We start from the raw sequence: 19,117 nt of genomic DNA on the forward strand, positions 1-19,117 counted from the left end.
TGACGCTGCCACGTGGCACTGGCGACTGACTGCAGAGGCGGCTGATGGGCACAGGCGGCTGGCATGGCAGAGGCGAACAGTCCAGCAGTCGCACAAAACGGCGATCACTTGAGCCGGCGCACAAAACAGCTGCGAACCCCAAAAGCGCAGAAGAGAACGACGGGGAGCAAAAGCGCGGAAGAAAATGCCGGGCAGCCAAAAAAAAAGAAAAAAAGAAAAGCAGCGTGGGTTTTCGAAAACGCTTATGCGCCATGTTTAAAAAAAAAAAAAAGAGAAGAGAGAGGGAAAAGCTATTCGAAGAAGAATAAAAAGCCTTTGTAATAGTTTTTTTTTTTCTAAAGAGAAAAGCTATGCTTTTCCCCCAATCTTGTATAAATTGTTAGCACTTTCATCCCCAGTTTCTGCTCTGTATGGTGCCCATTTGGTCCCCTTTTGCATGGCCCTTGTTTGTGGGCTGGCCACCCCTTTTTTAGTATTTTTCTGGGATTTTTCCCAGCCTTTCTGGCATTTTTCTAGGGAGCCATGTCCAACAGCTCCAGTCGGCCTGTTTCTATGCTCCAGTCGGCCAGCTCTTCCCCACTATAAATAGTGGGTGCTGGCCTCTCATTTTTCATAGAGTCTTGTAGTTATTTGCTCCCTCACTTATGAGACTATCACTGTCTCTTGCTTGGGACTGTTTTGGTTCAGTATATTCAGCATAGTTTGCTCCATATCTCTTTCTCTCTTGCACTCTCTGTTCAGCACATTCTAGTGCCACTCTGCTTCCGCTCTGTGCACTCTTTCATGGTATCATCGCTCTAGGTTTAGCAACCTTTCTGCTGCCCCAGATTCAGCCCTGTTTTCAGCACCACCTCCTCTGCGTTTTCTTCCAGATCCATAGCTTTTTGCTGCTGCGTTTTCTGGACAGCACTCTGCTGGTCAGTTTTTCTTCAGATTGGCTTCACCGATTCAGCCGTCTGGCTCTTGGAGATCAGCGTTTCATTGCCCACTTGGAGATTGGACTGCAGGCGGCCTGTTTTCTACAGGACAGCACTTCTTCATTGCTGCGTTTTCCTCTCCAGTGGTTCTTTCCCTTTGCAGAGGGGGCTTGTGGTGTTGCAGGCTTTGGTGGCACTCTTGGTACCTGTGGAGGACACCTTTTCTTCAGAGATTGTGCATTTCTTGAGATTGAGCCCAAGCTCTTGTGATGGCTGCTCCCACTTCTCTTCATATGTTTGCAGAGTCTGCCAAGTTGGATGGTTCCAACTACACCCTATGGAAGGTGAAGGTGAAATCGGCCTTGCGTGGCGTGGATCTCTGGGATTGGCTTGTTACACCAGCCAATGCCACCCCTCCCACCCTTGCTTCCGGTGGTGTGACTCAGGCACATATTGATATTTGGCAGTCGAATGATCGACGTGTTTTTTCCTTTCTGATGTTGAACTGTCAGGATGCTGTTCTCTCTCATGTGCGTACAGCTGATGCTGCACATGAAGTTTGGAAGGCTTTTGCAGATCTCTATGAGATTAAGTCTCCGGGTCGGATTTTGGCATTGGAAAAGCAACTTATGAACTTATCAGTTTCTGCGTTTCCATCTTTATCTGCTTTCATCTCGAAGATGAAAGATCTCCGGGACGAGCTTGCTGTTTGTGGCAAGGACATCTCCACAGAGGATATGGCTATTCGGCTGCTCTCCAAACTTCCAGAGAGGTTTGATGCATACTTTCAGTCTCTGGTTTCTTCTCCTCGTCCTGTTCCAGTTACTTGGGAGGATGTTCTCCCCTCCATTATGCAGATAGAGTCTCGCTTTGAGGAGCGGACTGGCACCTCCGGTGGCCCTGATGGAGCTTTGGCAGCACGAGATAAAGGGAAGTCTCAACAAAAGAAAGGTAAAGGGGGTTCTGACAAGAACTCCAAGGATTCCGATAAGGATAAAGACAACAAATCTTCAAAGAATAAAGACATTGAATGTCACTATTGTGGCAAGAAGGGTCACAAGTCACCCCAATGTCACAAGAAGAAGCGTGATGAAGCAGCAAAGAACTCTTCCTCAACGGCGGTGTCTCAACCCAAGAAGGATGATGGAATACTTCTCTTAGCAGGTACTCGGCGTATACTTGCTCTTGTGACTTCTCAGTCACGGTCTTGGATTGTTGATAGCGGTGCTACTGCTCATATGACGCCCCATCGAGACTGGTTCGAGGACTTCACTGCCAGATCAGGCGAGATCACTCTGGGTGATTCTTCTTCTGTGCCAGTGCATGGTCATGGCACTATCCCCATCTTCCGTTCTGAAGAGGACAAGAGGTACTTCTCTGACGTTCTGTATATTCCAGATTTGGCTTTTAACCTTTTGTCAGTGAGTGCTCTTACAGCTCAGGGTGCAGAGGTGATCTTTTCTCGTTATGAGATTACCATTCGTGATAAAGCGACTGGTAGCATCTTGGCTCAGGGAGTCCAAGATAGTGGCCTCTACAAATTGACCGCTCTGCTTTCTTCTGGTGCTTCTGCTGCTCTTTGGCATGCTCGGTTTGGCCATTTGAGCTATCAGCTTCTACAGCGAGCTTCGAAGGATGGGTTGGTTGATGGATTACCAACCATCAAGGCTCCGTCTTCTCCTTGTTCCTCTTGTTTGCAGGGGAAGCAGCACCGAGCCGCCTTTCCGAAGGAGGCGACACACAGATCTTCGACATCACTTGCTCTCATTCATGCAGACTTGTGTGGTCCTATGAGTACCGCGTCTTTGAGTAAGGCGTTGTACATGCTCGTGATGGTGGATGATTTTACCAGATATACTTGGGTTTTCTTTCTGAAGACCAAGGATGAGACTTTTCATCACTTCTGTGATTGGAAAGCCGAGGTGGAAAAAGAGACCGGTCACTCGGTCAAGGCTCTCAGGACCGATGGAGGGGGTGAGTTTACATCCCAGGAGTTTAAGCAATATTGCAAGACACATGGCATTCGGAGACAGCTTACTACAGCATATACTCCATCTCAGAATGGAGTTGCCGAGAGGAAGAATAGGACCATTATGGAGATGGCCCGTGCTATGCTTGAGCATTCTTCATTACCTCGACGTTTCTGGGCTGAGGCGGCTTCCACTGCTGTCTACATTCAGAATAGGTCTCCTACTGCTGCTTTTCCCGACAAAACTCCATATGAGGCTTTCCATGGTGAGAAGCCCTCTGTTGTTCATTTCCGGATATTTGGATGTACCGCGTATGTTCATGTGCCTAAGGAGCACCGCTCCAAGTTGGACTCGAAGTCTCAGCGCATGACTTTTCTCGGATACAGCACTGTGTCCAAGGCATATCGTCTTTATGATCCTCAAGCCGGTAAAGTTATTGTGAGCCGTGATGTGGTGTTCGACGAGACTCCTACATCTTCAGAGGGGGGTGGTGAGCTTGGTGAGCTTCTTCTTCCTGCACCTCCTTCTCCTCCTCCTACTCATCCTCCTGCTCCCGCTGTTACTGTCACACCTCCAGCTGAGGATTCTCAGTCAGATGATGATGACCCTGCTCCTCCTCTGGCGAGTTCGAGCAGATCTGTACCTGGTTGGTATTATCAGACAGTTCGTGACTCTGGGTTACGTGAGCTTCCTTCTGCTCCTCCGCCTGGTTCTCTTCGGCGTTCTTCCAGAGTTACAGGGAAACAAATTCATGAGGGCAACATGTTTGTTAATTATGCTCTTATGTCTACAATCATTAATGGTCCTTCTGATCCCACTTCTGTAGACGAGGCTCTTTCACATGAGTCTTGGCGTCATGCTATGCAGACAGAGCTGGATGCTATCGAACGGAATGGCACTTGGATTTTGGTGCCTCGGCCTCTGCAGCGTAAGGTGATTGGTGTGCGTTGGATTTTCAAATCAAAGTTCCGAGCTGATGGCAGCTTGGACAAGCACAAGGCGAGGTTGGTTGCCAAGGGTTATGCTCAGCGTCCCGGTGTCGACTTCGATGAGACTTTCGCTCCAACGGCCCGAATGACTACCATTCGCACCGTTCTTGCACTTGCAGGACATCATAGATGGCCCGTTTTCCAGATGGACGTCAAGTCGGCTTTCTTGAATGGAGAGCTTACACAGGAGGTTTATGTTGATCAGCCGCCAGGATTTGTTGTTCCGGGCAAACAGGATCATGTGTACCGGCTGAAGAAGGCTTTATATGGTCTAAAGCAGGCTCCGCGGGCTTGGTACCAGCGGATTGATGAGTTCTTTCAGAAGCTCGGCCTGCGCCGCTCTCATGCAGATTCGAACCTTTATATCCTCCTTGAGAGGGGGTTGATTGTTATCATTGTGGTCTATGTTGATGACCTCATCTTTACAAGTTCTTATTCTGTGCGGATCCGTTCTGTTATGGATGCTTTGGAGACAGAGTTTGAGATGACGGATCTGGGCCTCTTGCACTATTTTCTTGGCTTTGAGATTTGGCAGACCTCGAAGGGCATTTTCTTCTCTCAGCAGAAGTACACTCGGGAGATTCTCGACAGATTTCAGATGACTGGGTGCAAACCAGTATCTTCTCCTTTGGATATTGGTGAGAAGCTTTCTTCACTTGATGCTTCTCCAGGGACTGATCAGGGCCAGTATCGGGTTCTCGTCGGTTGTTTGGTATGGTTGACCTACTCCCGATTGGACATATGCTTCGCAGTCAGTTTATTGAGTTCCTTCTCATCCAAACCCCGTCAGCAGCATTGGCGGTGTGCTCTCAGAGTTCTTCGGTACTTACGTGGCACTCTGGATTTTGGCATCTTTTATGGCCAAGGACGCACTCTTGTTGGATGGTCTGACTCAGACTGGGCTGGAGATCCAGATACACGGCGTTCGACCACTGGTTGTGTTTTTTCACTTGGGTCTGGAGCCATTTCTTGGAGCAGTAAAAAGCAGCCTACTGTGGCGCTTTCCTCTACCGAGGCGGAGTACCGTGCAGTTTGCTATGCTGCATGTGAGGCGATATGGTTGCGGAGATTATTGGAGGAGCTTGGCTGTCCTCCTACCGGATCTACTCTTCTTTGGTGTGACAATCAGAGTTGCATCGCCATCGCCAAGAACCCTGTGTTTCATGCTCGTACGAAACACATTGAGATTCAGTATCACTATGTTCGTGAACGGGTTCTTGCTGGAGATTTGCGTTTGGAGTATTGTCCTTCCGCGGAGAATGCTGCAGATTTGTTCACCAAGCCGGTTTCTCAGGCTTCCTTGGCTCCTCATCTTCGGATTCTCGGAGTTTGTTCAGCATCTGGTGCTGAGAGGGGGTGTTAGCACTTTCATCCCCAGTTTCTGCTCTGTATGGTGCCCATTTGGTCCCCTTTTGCATGGCCCTTGTTTGTGGGCTGGCCACCCCTTTTTTAGTATTTTTCTGGGATTTTTCCCAGCCTTTCTGGCATTTTTCTAGGGAGCCATGTCCAACAGCTCCAGTCGGCCTGTTTCTATGCTCCAGTCGGCCAGCTCTTCCCCACTATAAATAGTGGGTGCTGGCCTCTCATTTTTCATAGAGTCTTGTAGTTATTTGCTCCCTCACTTATGAGACTATCACTGTCTCTTGCTTGGGACTGTTTTGGTTCAGTATATTCAGCATAGTTTGCTCCATATCTCTTTCTCTCTTGCACTCTCTGTTCAGCACATTCTAGTGCCACTCTGCTTCCGCTCTGTGCACTCTTTCATAAATAACAGGCCAAGGCCCTTGTATTACACAACACACATCTTGGGTGAAAGCTTGAAGGATATCTCCTCCCCATGGATCAAGGAGGAATCTTCTCGGGAGTTGTGCAAGGGTTACGCCGACTTTGAATTATAAATAAATACCTGCGGGGGCGCCATGCTTTGGGGCCAATTGGTCTTTTGTGTAGGAGCACTCTAGCTCCACTTAAATATTTTCTTTTTCTTCCAAATTTATTATTCCAATTCATAAAGAGATTAAAGTGTGTTCACTGCCCGTCAAGTTGCTGAAGGCCGGTTTCAAGGTTCCATTGCCGAGATTCATCGTCAACTTTTTCAAGAGGGCGAGCCTGTGGGGCCGACACATTTAATTCTATGGCTGGAACTAGTGCGGAGATGAAGGATTTATCTTCGGAAGAGGACGACTGCTACTTCGATGAAGACGAGGAAAGCGAGCAAGAAATACCTTCCGATATGCCAGAGCTTGAAGATGATGATGCCACCTATGAAGCAAAGATGCAGAGTTTGATGGAGGAATTAATGGAACTCGCGAAGGACTCACGTTTTCCACGAAACGTCAAAGTTGATTCCAAACCACGGAGGCAAGGGTCTGAGAAGAAAGCTAAGCCTCAACATTCGGCTCCCATCCACCCAAATTTTGAGACATACCTTGATTCTTCTTCTTCTTTTCCCCCACCTATCCATGGAAACCCTTTCAATACTTCTCATCCTGGTTACTTTGGCGGAGGCTCTATCTTTCATTCCATGACGGGTGTACCCAACATGGGCATGACTGGGAGCTATGGTATGCAACCAGGTATGCATGGAGGTATGTATGGAACTTATGGTGGCGGTGGTGGAAGTGCTTTTGGTATGCCTGGTATGGGAGGTGGTATGATGGGCATGGGATCTAATGCTGTGGGCAATTCTTTTCTCAAACCACATCCCTATAATAACCTTGTTCAAGGCGAGAAGCCAAAAGATTATAAAGAGGGTGGTGCTGCAGTAAAGTTTGATACTTTTAGTGGTGCAAAGGATTGTTTGAAGGCTCTCACCTTCATTCAACAGTTTGATGCGGCATTTTCTGGCGGTAACTTCACAGAGGCATCTAAGGTACGAAAGGTAGCTTCTTTCCTAAAGGGTAATGCTCTTCAATGGTGGTCGACACTTCTTCATCAAGGAATAGCACCTAGCACTTGGGTGGAGTTTAAGCAAATCTTCTCTTCCGTATGGTTGACACCGACTTTTGAGGTGGATTTTATGACAGCTTGGCATCGATTAGATTCCAGAGATTGTAACAATCTGGAAGAATCTAACGAGAAATTTTGGGATGCTCTGCTACCGGTCACATCCTTTAGGCCTGTGTCACTGGTTGAGTAGATAGAGACTTACTGCCTTGGGTTACCCAAGGAGCTTCGAGATTATTGCATCAAAACAAAGGTCATTAATATGACTTAGATGATAGAAAATGCTAACATTGGATTATGCCATGCTTATTGGTCAGATGCCAGGATTCAAGGATCAACGTCTCTTCTCCAAGAAAGCATCAAAGGAATCGAAAGAGACCAAAAACACTGAACCACGAGAGAAGTGGCAATCCAAGAAGAGAAAATTTCAGCCTTTACCTCAAAGGACAAATGAAGAAAGGAAAGAGCTTATAGCTGGTAACAAATGTTTCTCTTGTAGAGAAGCAGGGCATTGGTACTATAGGTGTCCGAAGAGAGCACCTAAAAACGCAGATGACTCACATGAAGAGCCTAAAGTAAAGAAACAGAAACCGTCTGTTGGATTAGTACCTGACTTGATAGGGATGAAGCAAGGGGATGCATCTTGAGACTTATGCAGAGCATGGGGAAGACTTCGAGATCAGGAGGTTTTGATCTTTTTCGATCCTGGGGCTCGTGCAAACTTCATCACCCTCGAGCTTGCAGCAAAGTTGGGCATCAAACCAGAGGAGATGGGTGTGTTACATGAGGCTACTTTGGCTTGTCCTGGACATTCGATCATTGGGAAACTGCGTCTCAGTGTGTAGACTTATACGGACAGAGAGGATAACTTCTTCATTATGTCTTTGGAGGGTTGTGATGTTTTGTTGGGTATGCCTTGGTGTCAGAAGGTTAAACTGGTAGTAGATACTTTCAACAGGAAAATCTCTCTCACTAATAAGAATAAGGAACACACTCTTGATGTAAAGCTTAAAGGGGAATCTATTCTTGTTGTATCGGCGTCGGCCATTTCTGGTCTAATAAAAAAACATCTTTCTGTTTACTTACTGTTTGTTAAAGAGAATCAAGATACTACAGATTCTAACCTATCTGAGCTGGATAAGGAAAGATTGTATTTTCTCAAAAGTTTTCAAGATTGTTTTTTAGAGGCTTTGCCAGGGGAATTGCCGCCTGCTAGGCCTGAGGATCATGGGATTGATTTGATTCCTGGAAGTTCACCACCGAATAAGCCATCCTATAGGGTGAGTGCAGCCCAACAAGAAGAGATTATGAGCCAAGTGCGTGATCTGTTGGACAAAGGGTTGATTCAGCCGAGCTCTTCACCCTATTGTTCACCAGTGCTTTTGGTACAAAAGAAAGTGTTGGGGTAAAGGCATAATGCCCACCCTTATAGTGTGTACAAGCTCGTAAGTTATAGTACATAGTACACTTAGTACTTTTAATGTACTAAGTGCACTATGTGTACTAGTGCAATATACATGTGTGATAGGGGAGTCACACACTCATATCATGAGTTGACTTATCCCCACAACTCTCTCTCTCTCTCTCTCTCTCCCTTCTTCTTTGTGTATATCTCTAACCTAACCCTAATTCTTCATTCTCCCACACAACTGGTATCAGAGCATAGGTTGTTGTCTTGATCCTCTGTAGTTGAGTTTCTTCAGAAACGCCCTGCCATCAAAGAGGAAAGCGTGGCTCAAATTCTGCTATGCAGGCTGTGTGTGTGTGTGTGTAGCTCCATGGAACCTGGAGGGCTGAAGTAGCTTGTCGGTGTGACCCAGTCAGTGTGAGCGTGGGCTGCCCAGCAGCCACGCTGGTCTGCCCAACATCGCCTTGCACACAGCCAGGCGTCTACACGTTTAGTGCGAAGGGGAGGCAGGCGAACACAGGCTGCGTACCAGAACCAGGCAGCGTACCTAGGCGAATACACAAGGCGCATACCCCGCTACCCCGCTACCAGCGATAAGGAGTGTAAGGCTGCAACGCCTACGTGGTGGTGGTCAGGCGAACACACAAAGCTCTTGTCGACGGCTGGCTACGAGGGGAACCCATGCATTCAGGCGCATACCCAGGCGGGCGCCCGTCAACAGCACTGACGACCCGGAGCTGAACGCGCAGGGAATTGGTGGATTCATTGAGTTCGACACCTGCATGGGCCACCTCCAGAAACTCCTCTCGGTCGCAATTGGGAGGCAAGTTCCATAGCTTGAGCTTGGTCGCCTTCAGCAATACAACCAGAGCTCCTCAGCTATTGCCTACCTGCACAACAAGCAGCATCATCAGCACGACCCCCCCCCCCCCCCCTTTTTTTCTGCAATCAGAAATTACAAGGTATTCTGTTGCAAATTTTTTTTGGGATTTGCAATTGAGCAAGTACAATCATCAATTGAGCAGGTACAGGTGCCGAATTGCTCAATTTTGAGCAAAATTGGCAAAATTGGGTGACATTGGTCACAATCAGGATCAATTTGCAGGAAATTGGATGTCGAAATTTGGGGCTTTTGATGTAATTGTGCAATTAAGCAGTCATACATGCTGTATGATGTGAGAAATCGCACATTCGAGCAAAATTGCAGCGAATTGCAATGCAAATCAAGGGGCTTTTGTGCCGATTTGGTTGATTTGCATGCAGGCACTCGCATTTGATGCTTTGGGCAATGTGTTGATGCCTGTCAAGCACTCAATGTGCCTGTAAATCAAGGGGGTTTCATGTATTGGATGTATATGTGGCCAGGGGGAAGCACCGTGAAGACTTTGGATGCCTTCATGTGCGCTAATGTACCATGTATGATCAGAAATTGATCTTAAATCAAGGGGTTTTTCAAGATTTTATGCTCGTTAAGCTTGGCAAAGCAGCAGGCAAGACATTTATGTCTTGAATCCTCAAAAATCAGCTTGCAGTCAAGGGGCTTTTGCCCAATTTCTGTTCGGGACTGTTGTATGCAGTGTTCGGGACTGTAAAAGTCTGATTTTCACTCATTTGGACAGCCAGGAGAGCATTTATTGCTACTGTACCTGCTAGTACAGATTTGGCACAGCTTTGTGCATGTTTTGGCATGGCTGTACACTGATTTGAGTGAGGAAAAGGTTCAATTTCAGTTGCTGTACTTGCCGGTACAGGTTTGGTACATCATTGGTGAGCACTTGGTACTGTTATACAGTACTTTAGGAGGGCAACAGAGCACATTTAAGGTGCTGTCCAAAATCTGTAGCAACCAGATTTTGTTGATTTCATCACATAAAGTGGGAGAAAAGCTGCATTCTTGCTTCCGCAGTGGGAGATAAAGCTTGGGAGAACAACTGTGAGCACTTTGTGTGCTTTTGGTGCAGTGTTTGCACATTTTGCAGGGAGTCAGGCATTGACAGGTTGCATATTGCTATGGCAACCACAGGTGAGAGCTCTTCATTGCTTCACATCAAGAAGCTTGAAGGCTCACATAACTATGATATTTGGCAAACCCAGTGCTATAATGTGTTGCTCCAGAAGAAGCAGCACAAGCCTATCAAAGAAAGGGGTGTGATGCCCGCTTCTCTTACTGCTGAAGAGTGGGAAGATATGGATGAGCTGGCAAGATCTACTATCATGTTATCTGTGTCAGACACTTTACTTTTCAGCATTCGTGAAGAAAAGACAGCTTGGGAATGTGGCAGAGATTGCAGGACTTGTATGCCCAGCAAAGTGCCTCAAGCAAAGTGTATTGGTTGAAGAAACTCATAGGTCTTCAGATGAAGGAAGGGGCGTCTATGGCAGCCCATCTAAATGAGTTTAATGGTATTGTCAGCCAAGTTATAAATCAAAAGTTGGCGATGGACGATGAGTTCAAAGCCACTTTTCTCTTATGCACTTTGCCAGAGAGTTGGGATACATTCAGGACAGCCACTAGCAATTCGAATGCTATGCTGTCATATGCAGATGTTGAGGGTGCTCTTCTTCAAGAAGAGATGAACAGGAAAAACAACTCTGTTGGAAAGTCCAATGCAATGAATGCACGTGGGAGATCCCAACAAAGGGAAAAAAGCCAAGAACGGGGAAGGAGCAAGTCTCGCTCCAAAAAGGATTTGGAATGCCATTATTGTGGCAAGAAGGGACACATTAAAAAGCAATGCTACAAATGGAAAAATGATCAAAAGGAAAAGGGAAAAGGCAAGGACAAAGACAAAGATGAAGCCAAAGATGTAAAGCCAAAGGGCAAAAGTGGAGTCAAGATTGAAGAAATCAATGTGTCACATGCAGGTGACAGTGAGGATGAGGTCCTATTTACGTCTTCACTTGATGCCCATTCACTTCTTACAGGTGGTCATGGTATGCACTCATGGATCATTGATTCAGGTGCCTCCTTTCATGTCACAGGTTGCAGAGACTTGTTTGTCAGGTATACTGCTGGCAATGAAGGAGTGGTTTATTTGGGTGATAACCATGCATGCAAGATTCTTGGCAGAGGTGATGTGAGGCTTGTGTTTTCAGATGGCTCACAGCTTATGCTCCATGATGTCAGGCATGTGCCTGAGATCAAGAAGAATCTGCTTTCTACTGGACAGCTTGATGATGCTGATTATGTTACCACATTTGGTCGTGGAAAGTGGAAAATTAGTAAGGGCTCACTGGTTGTTGCCAGAGGCTCTAAGATGGACACTCTTTACTTTATGCATGCAGGTGTTTGTCACCATGCTAATGTAAATGCAACCGAGCTGCCGGAAATCTCTATGTGGCATAGCCGGTTGGGACACATGAGTGTCAAAGGAATGGAGCAATTGTCTCGTTTGGGTTACTTGCCTTCTCTAAAGTTTTCAAGTTTTCAGTTTTGTGAGCATTGTATATATGGTAGGCAACTACAGTGCCCCCACAAGAAAGCTCTTGGACAGAAAGATGCTCAGTTAGAGCTTGTGCATACAGATGTATGTGAGATGCCTCAGCTTTCTTTGGGAGGGGCAAAATACTTTGTCTTTTATTGATGATGCCACACGTAAGGTGTGGGTTTATCCTCTTCGTTTGAAGAGTGATACATTCTCAGTGTTTCAGAAGTTTGTTGCTCTTGTTGAGAATCAAACTGGCAAAACACTGAAGGCTTTGCGTTCCGACAATGGTGGAGAGTACATGTCCAAACAGTTTCAGGACTTTTGTGATGCTAAAGGCATCAAGAGGGAGCTCTCTACTCCTTATGATCCTCCACAAAACGGGACAGCAGAGAGGATGAACAGGACCATTCAGGAGAAGGTCCGTTCTATGTTGTCACATGCTGCATTACCTCATGGTTTTTGGGCTGAAGCTGTTATGATAGCCGTTCACCTTATAAATAGGTCACCTAACACGAGGCTTGGTGGGAAAGTGCCAGAGGAAGTATGGACAGGGAAGCCTCCGTCATACAAGCACTTGAGAGTGTTTGGTTGTGTTGCGTACGTGCACATACGCAGGGAAATGCGCACCAAACTTGATCCTAAGTCTCACAAATGCATATTCCTAGGATATGGTGACAAAGGTGAAATGGGGTATAGACTTTGGGATCCCATGAATAAAAAGATTATACGCAGCAATGATGTCATTTTTGATGAAACATGCATGTATAAGGAGCATTCAAGGCAATAGGAGCCTAGCAGAGTCATCTTTGATGATGATGGACATCATGGACAACAACCAAGGGCTGTAAATCAGCCACTACAGCAGGAAAACCAGCCCTTAAATGGTGCTGAAAATGGTCCAAATGGACAGCCAGAGATGGGAGAAGATATCCCTATGGATATACCACAGTTAGAAGAAATACCGGGCATGATATTTCAGCCTTATGGCATGGAACAGGAGCCACCAATGGGTGATATGCAGGCTGGACAGCAACCTGCAAATGATGGTCATTGGGTACGGAGGTCCACTAGACCCTCCAGAGCCCCTGACAGGTTTGTTCCAGGGGTTGACTACTTGATGCTCACTGACTGTGGGGAGCCCTCATGTTATAAGGAGGCTTTACAGAGGACAGACAAGGCTCTATGGGAGCATGCCATGAAGTCAGAGATGGATTCTCTCCATAAAAATGGAACTTGGAAGTTGGTGCATTTGCCTGCAGGCAAGAAGGTTTTGCCATGCAAGTGGGTTTATAGGCTCAAAGTTGCACCAGATGCAAAGCCAAGATACAAAGCCAGGTTAGTGGCTAAGGGCTTCAAGCAGGAATATGGTGCACTTTGATGAGATCTTCTCTCCAGTGGTCAAAATGACCACACTTAGAGCTATGTTAGCTTTGGTTGCACATGATGATCTGGACTTGATTCAGATGGATGTGAAGACTGCTTTTCTTCACGGTGATCTCCATGAGGAGATATATATGCAGCAGCCAGAGGGCTATGCAGTAAGTGGAAAGGAGAAGCTTGTATGCAAGCTGAAAAAGAGTCTTTATGGGCTCAAACAGGCACCAAGGGAATGGTATCATAAATTTGATACATTCATGAAATCACAGAAATTCAGGAGAAGTGACATAGATCACTGCTTGTACACCAAGAAAGCTTTGGATGGCAGTCTATTGATCCTCATCTTGTATGTTGATGATATGTTGATTGCCGGGAAATCTCGTAAGGAGATGGATGCCTTGAAGCAGAGGCTGCATGAAACCTTTGATATGAAGGATTTGGGTGATGCAAATCACATTTTGGGTATGCGGAGGACAGAAATCAGCATGTGTTGTATTTGTCTCAGAAGGAATACATTGGCAAAGTTTTGCAGAGATTCAATATGGACGGGGGGAAGAAGACTAGTACTCCTTTGCCTCCATATGTGAAACTCAGTGCTATGGACAGCCCACAGTCAGATAGTGGCAGGGCTGATATGGCCAAAATTCCGTATGCTTCAGCTTGTGGCAGTCTCATGTATGCCATGGTTGCTACTAGGCCAGACATTGCATTTGCAGTGGGAGTGGTTTCTAGATACATGGCCAACCCTGGCAAGAAGCATTGGGAAGCAGTGAAAGGTGTCATGAGATACCTGAAGGGCACACAGGATATGTGCATTTGTTTTGGCAAACAGGATGCATTAGTGCATGGTTACACGGATTCGGATTATGCCGGTCATCCAGATAACCGGAAGTCTACTACCGGTTATGTGTTTACATTCACAGGAGGTGTTGTGTCATGGATATCCAGGATGCAGAAGTGCACAGCCTTATCTACTACAGAGGCCGAGTATATTGCAGCCACAGAGGCTTGCAAGGAGGCATTATGGCTATCTCGGTTAGTGGTTGATTTGGGTTATACAGGGGATATTCCATTGTTGCATTGTGACAGTCAGAGTGCCATCCAGTTGGCAAAGAACCCTGTCTTTCATGCAAAGACGAAGCATGTGGATGTGAAGTATCACTTCATCAGAGAGGTGATAGAGAACAAGCAAATTCAGCTTGTTAAGATTCATACGGATGACAACCCGGCTGATCAGAGCGGTTTGCTCATTGCAGACACTTGATGGGCATTGGATGAGGCCAGTTTCAGCCTTGATATGGCCTTGTATATTATCATGTACATGCTGATTTTTCTTTTCCTTCATTTAAGGGCACTTTGCCTTTAAGTGGGAGGTTGTTGGGATGAAGGCATAATGCCCACCCTTATAGTGTGTACAAGCCCATAAGTTATAGTACATAGTACACTTAGTACTTTTAATGTACTAAGTGCACTATGTGTACTAGTGCAATATACATGTGTGATAGGGGAGTCACACACTCATATCATGAGTTGACTTATCCCCACAACTCTCTCTCTCTCTCTCTCTCTCTCCCTTCTTCTCTGTGTATATCTCTAATCTAACCCTAATTCTTCATTCTCCCACACAGAAAGATGGTTCTTGGCGGATGTGCATTGATTACAGGGCACTGAATAAGATTACCATCAAGAACAGATTCCCTATACCTCGAATCGATGATATTTTGGATCGATTACAGGGAGCAGCTTACTTCAGTCACATTGTTTTGAAGAGTGGATATCATCAAATTTGCATCAGGCTAGAAGATGTGCATCACAAGATAGCTTTCAGGACAACTTTTGGACTTTATGAGTTTTTGGTCATGCCTTTTGGTCGTACAAATGTTCGAGCAACTTTTAACAGGATGATGGATCGGATTTTTCGACCCCACCGTGCTTTTGTGGGCACTTCTTTGATGATATGATTGTGTTTTCTCATTCAGAGAAGCAGCATCGGGAGCATTTGACCAAAGTCTTTGAGGAACTCAGAAAGCATAGGTTGGTTGTCTCAATGGAAAGAAGAGTTAATTTTGCATGCAGGAGATGCACTTTCTTGGGCACATAGTGTCTAAGGATGGCGTCAGGATGGATCCAGCAAAAGTTGAAGCGATAAAGAATTGGCCGGATTTACAGACTATTCATGATGTGAGAAGTTTCTTAGGACTTTGTTCATATTACAGGAGGTTAATCTGATTCTTTGCAGAAATTGCTTCACCTTTACATCACCTGACCAAGAAGGATGTAAAATTCCGATGGACAGTAAAGTAAGTGGAAGTCTTCAACAAGCTTAAGGAAAAGCTAACCACTGGTCCAGTTTTGGTTTTACTGGATTTTCATAAACCTTTTGTGGTACATTGTGATGCATGCGGGAATAGCATTGGAGCTGTTCTTATGCAGGAAGGACATGTGATTGCTTATGAGAGTAGAACTCTGTCACCAGCAGAAAGGAATCTACAAGTATATGAGAAGGAGCTTCTTGCGATTATTCATGCTCTTTCTACTTGGAAGCATTACCTTCTTGGGGCTGATTTCATTGTTCAGAGTGATCATCAGACTCTTCGATATTTCCTTACCCAAACGAAGCTTTCAGAGAAGCATATGAGATGGGCAAACTTTTTGTCCATGTTTCACTTTCAGATTGTTCATGTAGATGGCAAAAAGAATGTGGTAGCGGATGCCTTGTCTAGGAAACCTCATGTGGCCGTCGTCTCCATTACTATCATCATGAACTTGATGATATGCGAGAACAGTATTCTAATGACTCAAATTTTGAGCGGATTTTTGATCATTTGATCGAAGGAGAGCGAGTTGATCATTATTCTCTCAAGGAAGGATTTTTGATGATGCATGACAAATTGTGTGTCACATCTCAGCTGAGGTAGAAGGTTTTGACAGAATGCCATGCTCCACCTTATGCAGGCCATCGTGGTATTGAGGCTAAAGTGAAGGCTTTGGAGGCATTCTTTTATTGGCCTACTATGCGTAGGGATGCTGATGCTTTTGTTCGTGATTGAATCATTTGTCAGAAGGTGAAGTATGACCGTCAAAAGACACCTGGGTTACTTCATCCTTTGCCTATTCCAGATAGACCGTGGGAGAGTATTGCTATGGATTTTATCTTTGACCTTCCTAGGACAAAGAGTGGGAATGATGGCATCTGGACTATCATAGATCGTTTTAGCAAGTAGGCTCATTTCATTCCAGTTAGGAAGAAGATTAATGCAGAGCAAATGGTGAGGATATTTTTGACGAATATCTTCAAATACCATGGGATGCCCACATCTATTGTCAGTGACTGAGGTCCTTAAATGACGAGTTTATTTTGGAGAGCATTGTTCGAGAACATGAAGACTTCGTTGAAGTTCTCATCGTCTTTTCATCCACAAACAGATGGGCAATCGGAAATTGCCAACTCAGTTGTATTGGATCTTCTAAAGTGTTATGTTTCGGATCATAAGGAACAGTGGGAAAAGTATCTTCCTTTGGTGGAGTTTGCTTACAACAACACCATTCACACTTTGACAGGTACGGCACCTTTCGAGATTGTGGAAGGCGGGAAGAAAGTACCTCTGATCCTGCATACAAGAGATAAGATCTTCGAGGCAGATCATTTTGTGGAGAATATGGATGAGGCTTACAAAAAAGTCAAAGTGGCTCTTCAAAGGACTCAAGAGAAACAGAGGAAAGGAGCCTTCACCGTCGATCATTGGTTTTTGATTTGGGTGATTGGGTGCTTTTGAGATTTGAGAAGGCTAGACTCAGGAAAATGAAGGGTAAACAGAGCTTACATCCTAAATTGAGTATGCGGTACTATGGGCCTTTTCAGGTGATTGAGAAGATGAGTGATGTTTCCTATCGTCTTCAGTTATCGGATCTTTGGAAGATTCATAATGCATTCCATGTGAGTCTTCTTAGACCTTTCAGAGGTGTGGTGCCTATAGAGCAGGTTGATGAGCCGCAACCAGAGGTAGAAGAACTTGATGAGATTCTTCAACCGGAACAGATTTTGGCACATAAAAAAAGAAAAGTTAGAGGGGAAGTTTCACGTCGATATCTGGTGAAGTTTGTGAACTATTCACCTATGGATTCGAAGTGGATGGAGGAGGGTGATTTGGCAGATTCATCGAGAATACTACAACTTTACCTCAGGCTTTTGGTTTGGAGCCTACCTTAGAAAGTGCTTCAACAGGTTCAGCTATGGATTCTGGAGTACTACCTCTTACTCAAGGGGGGGGTGACTCCGCTCCTTTGTCATAGAGTTCACTTGGATGAGATTTGGAAGTCGCTTGGAGTTCTTATTAGCACACCCGAGATACTGACCTGACAATATATCTGCCTATGGGATTTCTATGATATGTGTGTACTAGTCACATGGTTTGATTCATGGATATACGAATATCTTCAGAGAATGGGGACGCCTATTCTAGACTTTCGTTTGATATGCATCAGTGTTTATTCTTGTTCATGATGTACTGCTGATCGCGGGTCCAGTAGGATAGCCATGAGTAGAGCAGGTAAAGTATCGAGGGGGACATGATTATTCCCGAAGTGGATGCTCTCGATTTATGTATTCCGATGTTCTGTTTCAGTTGGCAGGACATAGCTTTCTCTTTGCTCTCTTAGGTTTTGTTTCAGTTGGCAGATCCTTTGAATGAACAATCAAGGATGATTGCTTTGTTTTAAGAGGGGACTGAGTATTTTACCTCGTTTTCTTAAGCATTGTAATTATGTTTCAAGCATGTTTAACATTCATTAATCATGTTTTGCTCTGTATATGCATATGTAAAATGGTACACGTGTGTGGGTACACATACATGTTTGGTGTGTGTGAGTACATGTGTGTGCATGCCCATATGTATGTACATGTGCAGGTATGTTTTTGGTCTTTCTCTTACCATGTTGCAGGTGCAGCAGCTGTGTGTGTGAGTACATGTGTGTGCATGCCCATATGTATGTACATGTGCAGGTATGTTTTTGGTCTTTCTCTTACGGTGCAGCAGCTGAGACTTCTTCTCTTTTGTTGGGCACTCAAGGCAACCTTCGGGGCAGCATAGAGGTGGCCAAGGGAGGCAGCCATGTAGCAAGCCCTTCAGCACTTAATCGTGTGAAGAGGTTGCAGCCAGTAGTACAAGGGGCAGCCAAGTAGAAGCCCTACACAGCCATAGCCAGTCAGCAGCCAGCGCAGCCCGTCCAGGTGACGTGGCGCTACCACGTGGCACCGGCGACTGACTGCAGAGGCGGCTGATGGGCACAGGCGGCTGGCATGGCAGAGGCGAACAGTCCAGCAGTCGCACAAAACGGTGATCACTTGAGCCGGCACACAAAACAGCTGCGAACCCCAAAAGCGCATAAGAGAGAACGACGGGGAGCAAAAGCGCGGAAGAAAATGCCGGGCAGCCAATAAGAAAAAAAGAAAAAGAAAAGCAGCGTGGGTTTTCGAAAATGCTTATGTGCCATGTTAATTTTTTTTAAAAAAAAAAAAAAAGAGGAGAGAGAGGGAAAAGCTATTCGAAGAAGAATAAAAAGCGCTTGTAATAGTTTTTTCTTTTCTAAAGGGAAAAGCATAGCTTTTCCCCCAATCTTGTATAAATAAGAGGCCAAGGCCCTTGTATTACACAACACACATCTTGGGTGAAAGCTTGAAGGAGATCTCCTCCCCGTGGATCAAGGAGGAATCTTCTCGGGAGTTGTGCAAGGGCTACGCCGACTTTGAATTATAAATAAATACCTGCGGGGGTGCCATGCTTTGGAGCCAATTGGTCTTTTGTGCATGAGCACTCTAGATCCACTTAAATATTTTCTTTTTTTTTTTTCCGAGAAAAGATCCTTTCATTAGTTATATAAAAAAACGCCTGTAGGACTACAAAAGATCCTCTCCTGCTCATAAGAAGAACAGAGCAGAGAGCCAAGCAAGGCAGCCTGGGAGACTCTCCCTAGGTGCTGAAAAGTACAAGTATCAGTGCAAAGAACCGAGGGGCTATATCATACAATAGGAGGGGGAAAAGCCAAATAGGTGGCCTGTAGTGCCAGCGGGGGAACCCCGCGT

General features: G+C 45.5%; 2 protein-coding genes across 10 annotated transcripts in view; both read left to right on the top strand.

The window, feature by feature from the left end:
• The window catches only part of LOC147639199 (callose synthase 10-like), a 251,362-nt gene that overhangs the window by 14,411 nt on the left and 217,834 nt on the right, over positions 1-19,117 (top strand). The gene's annotated exons all lie outside the window — the stretch shown is intronic.
• On the top strand, positions 7,701-8,231 carry LOC147639201 (uncharacterized). Its single transcript, XM_086793683.1, has one exon. It carries the CDS (start codon positions 7,701-7,703, stop codon positions 8,229-8,231), a length of 531 nt encoding a protein of 176 aa, XP_086649809.1.

Source organism: Cibotium barometz, chromosome 4 (genome assembly GCF_041138505.1).
Source record: "Cibotium barometz isolate CiBa-2024 chromosome 4, ASM4113850v1, whole genome shotgun sequence".
Taxonomy (NCBI): domain Eukaryota; kingdom Viridiplantae; phylum Streptophyta; class Polypodiopsida; order Cyatheales; family Cibotiaceae; genus Cibotium; species Cibotium barometz.

What these genes read in the sequence shown, in the direction of transcription:
- LOC147639201 (XM_086793683.1), top strand. Translation starts at nt 7,701, where the DNA reads ATGTCTTTGGAGGGTTGTGATGTTTTGTTGGGTATGCCTTGGTGTCAG.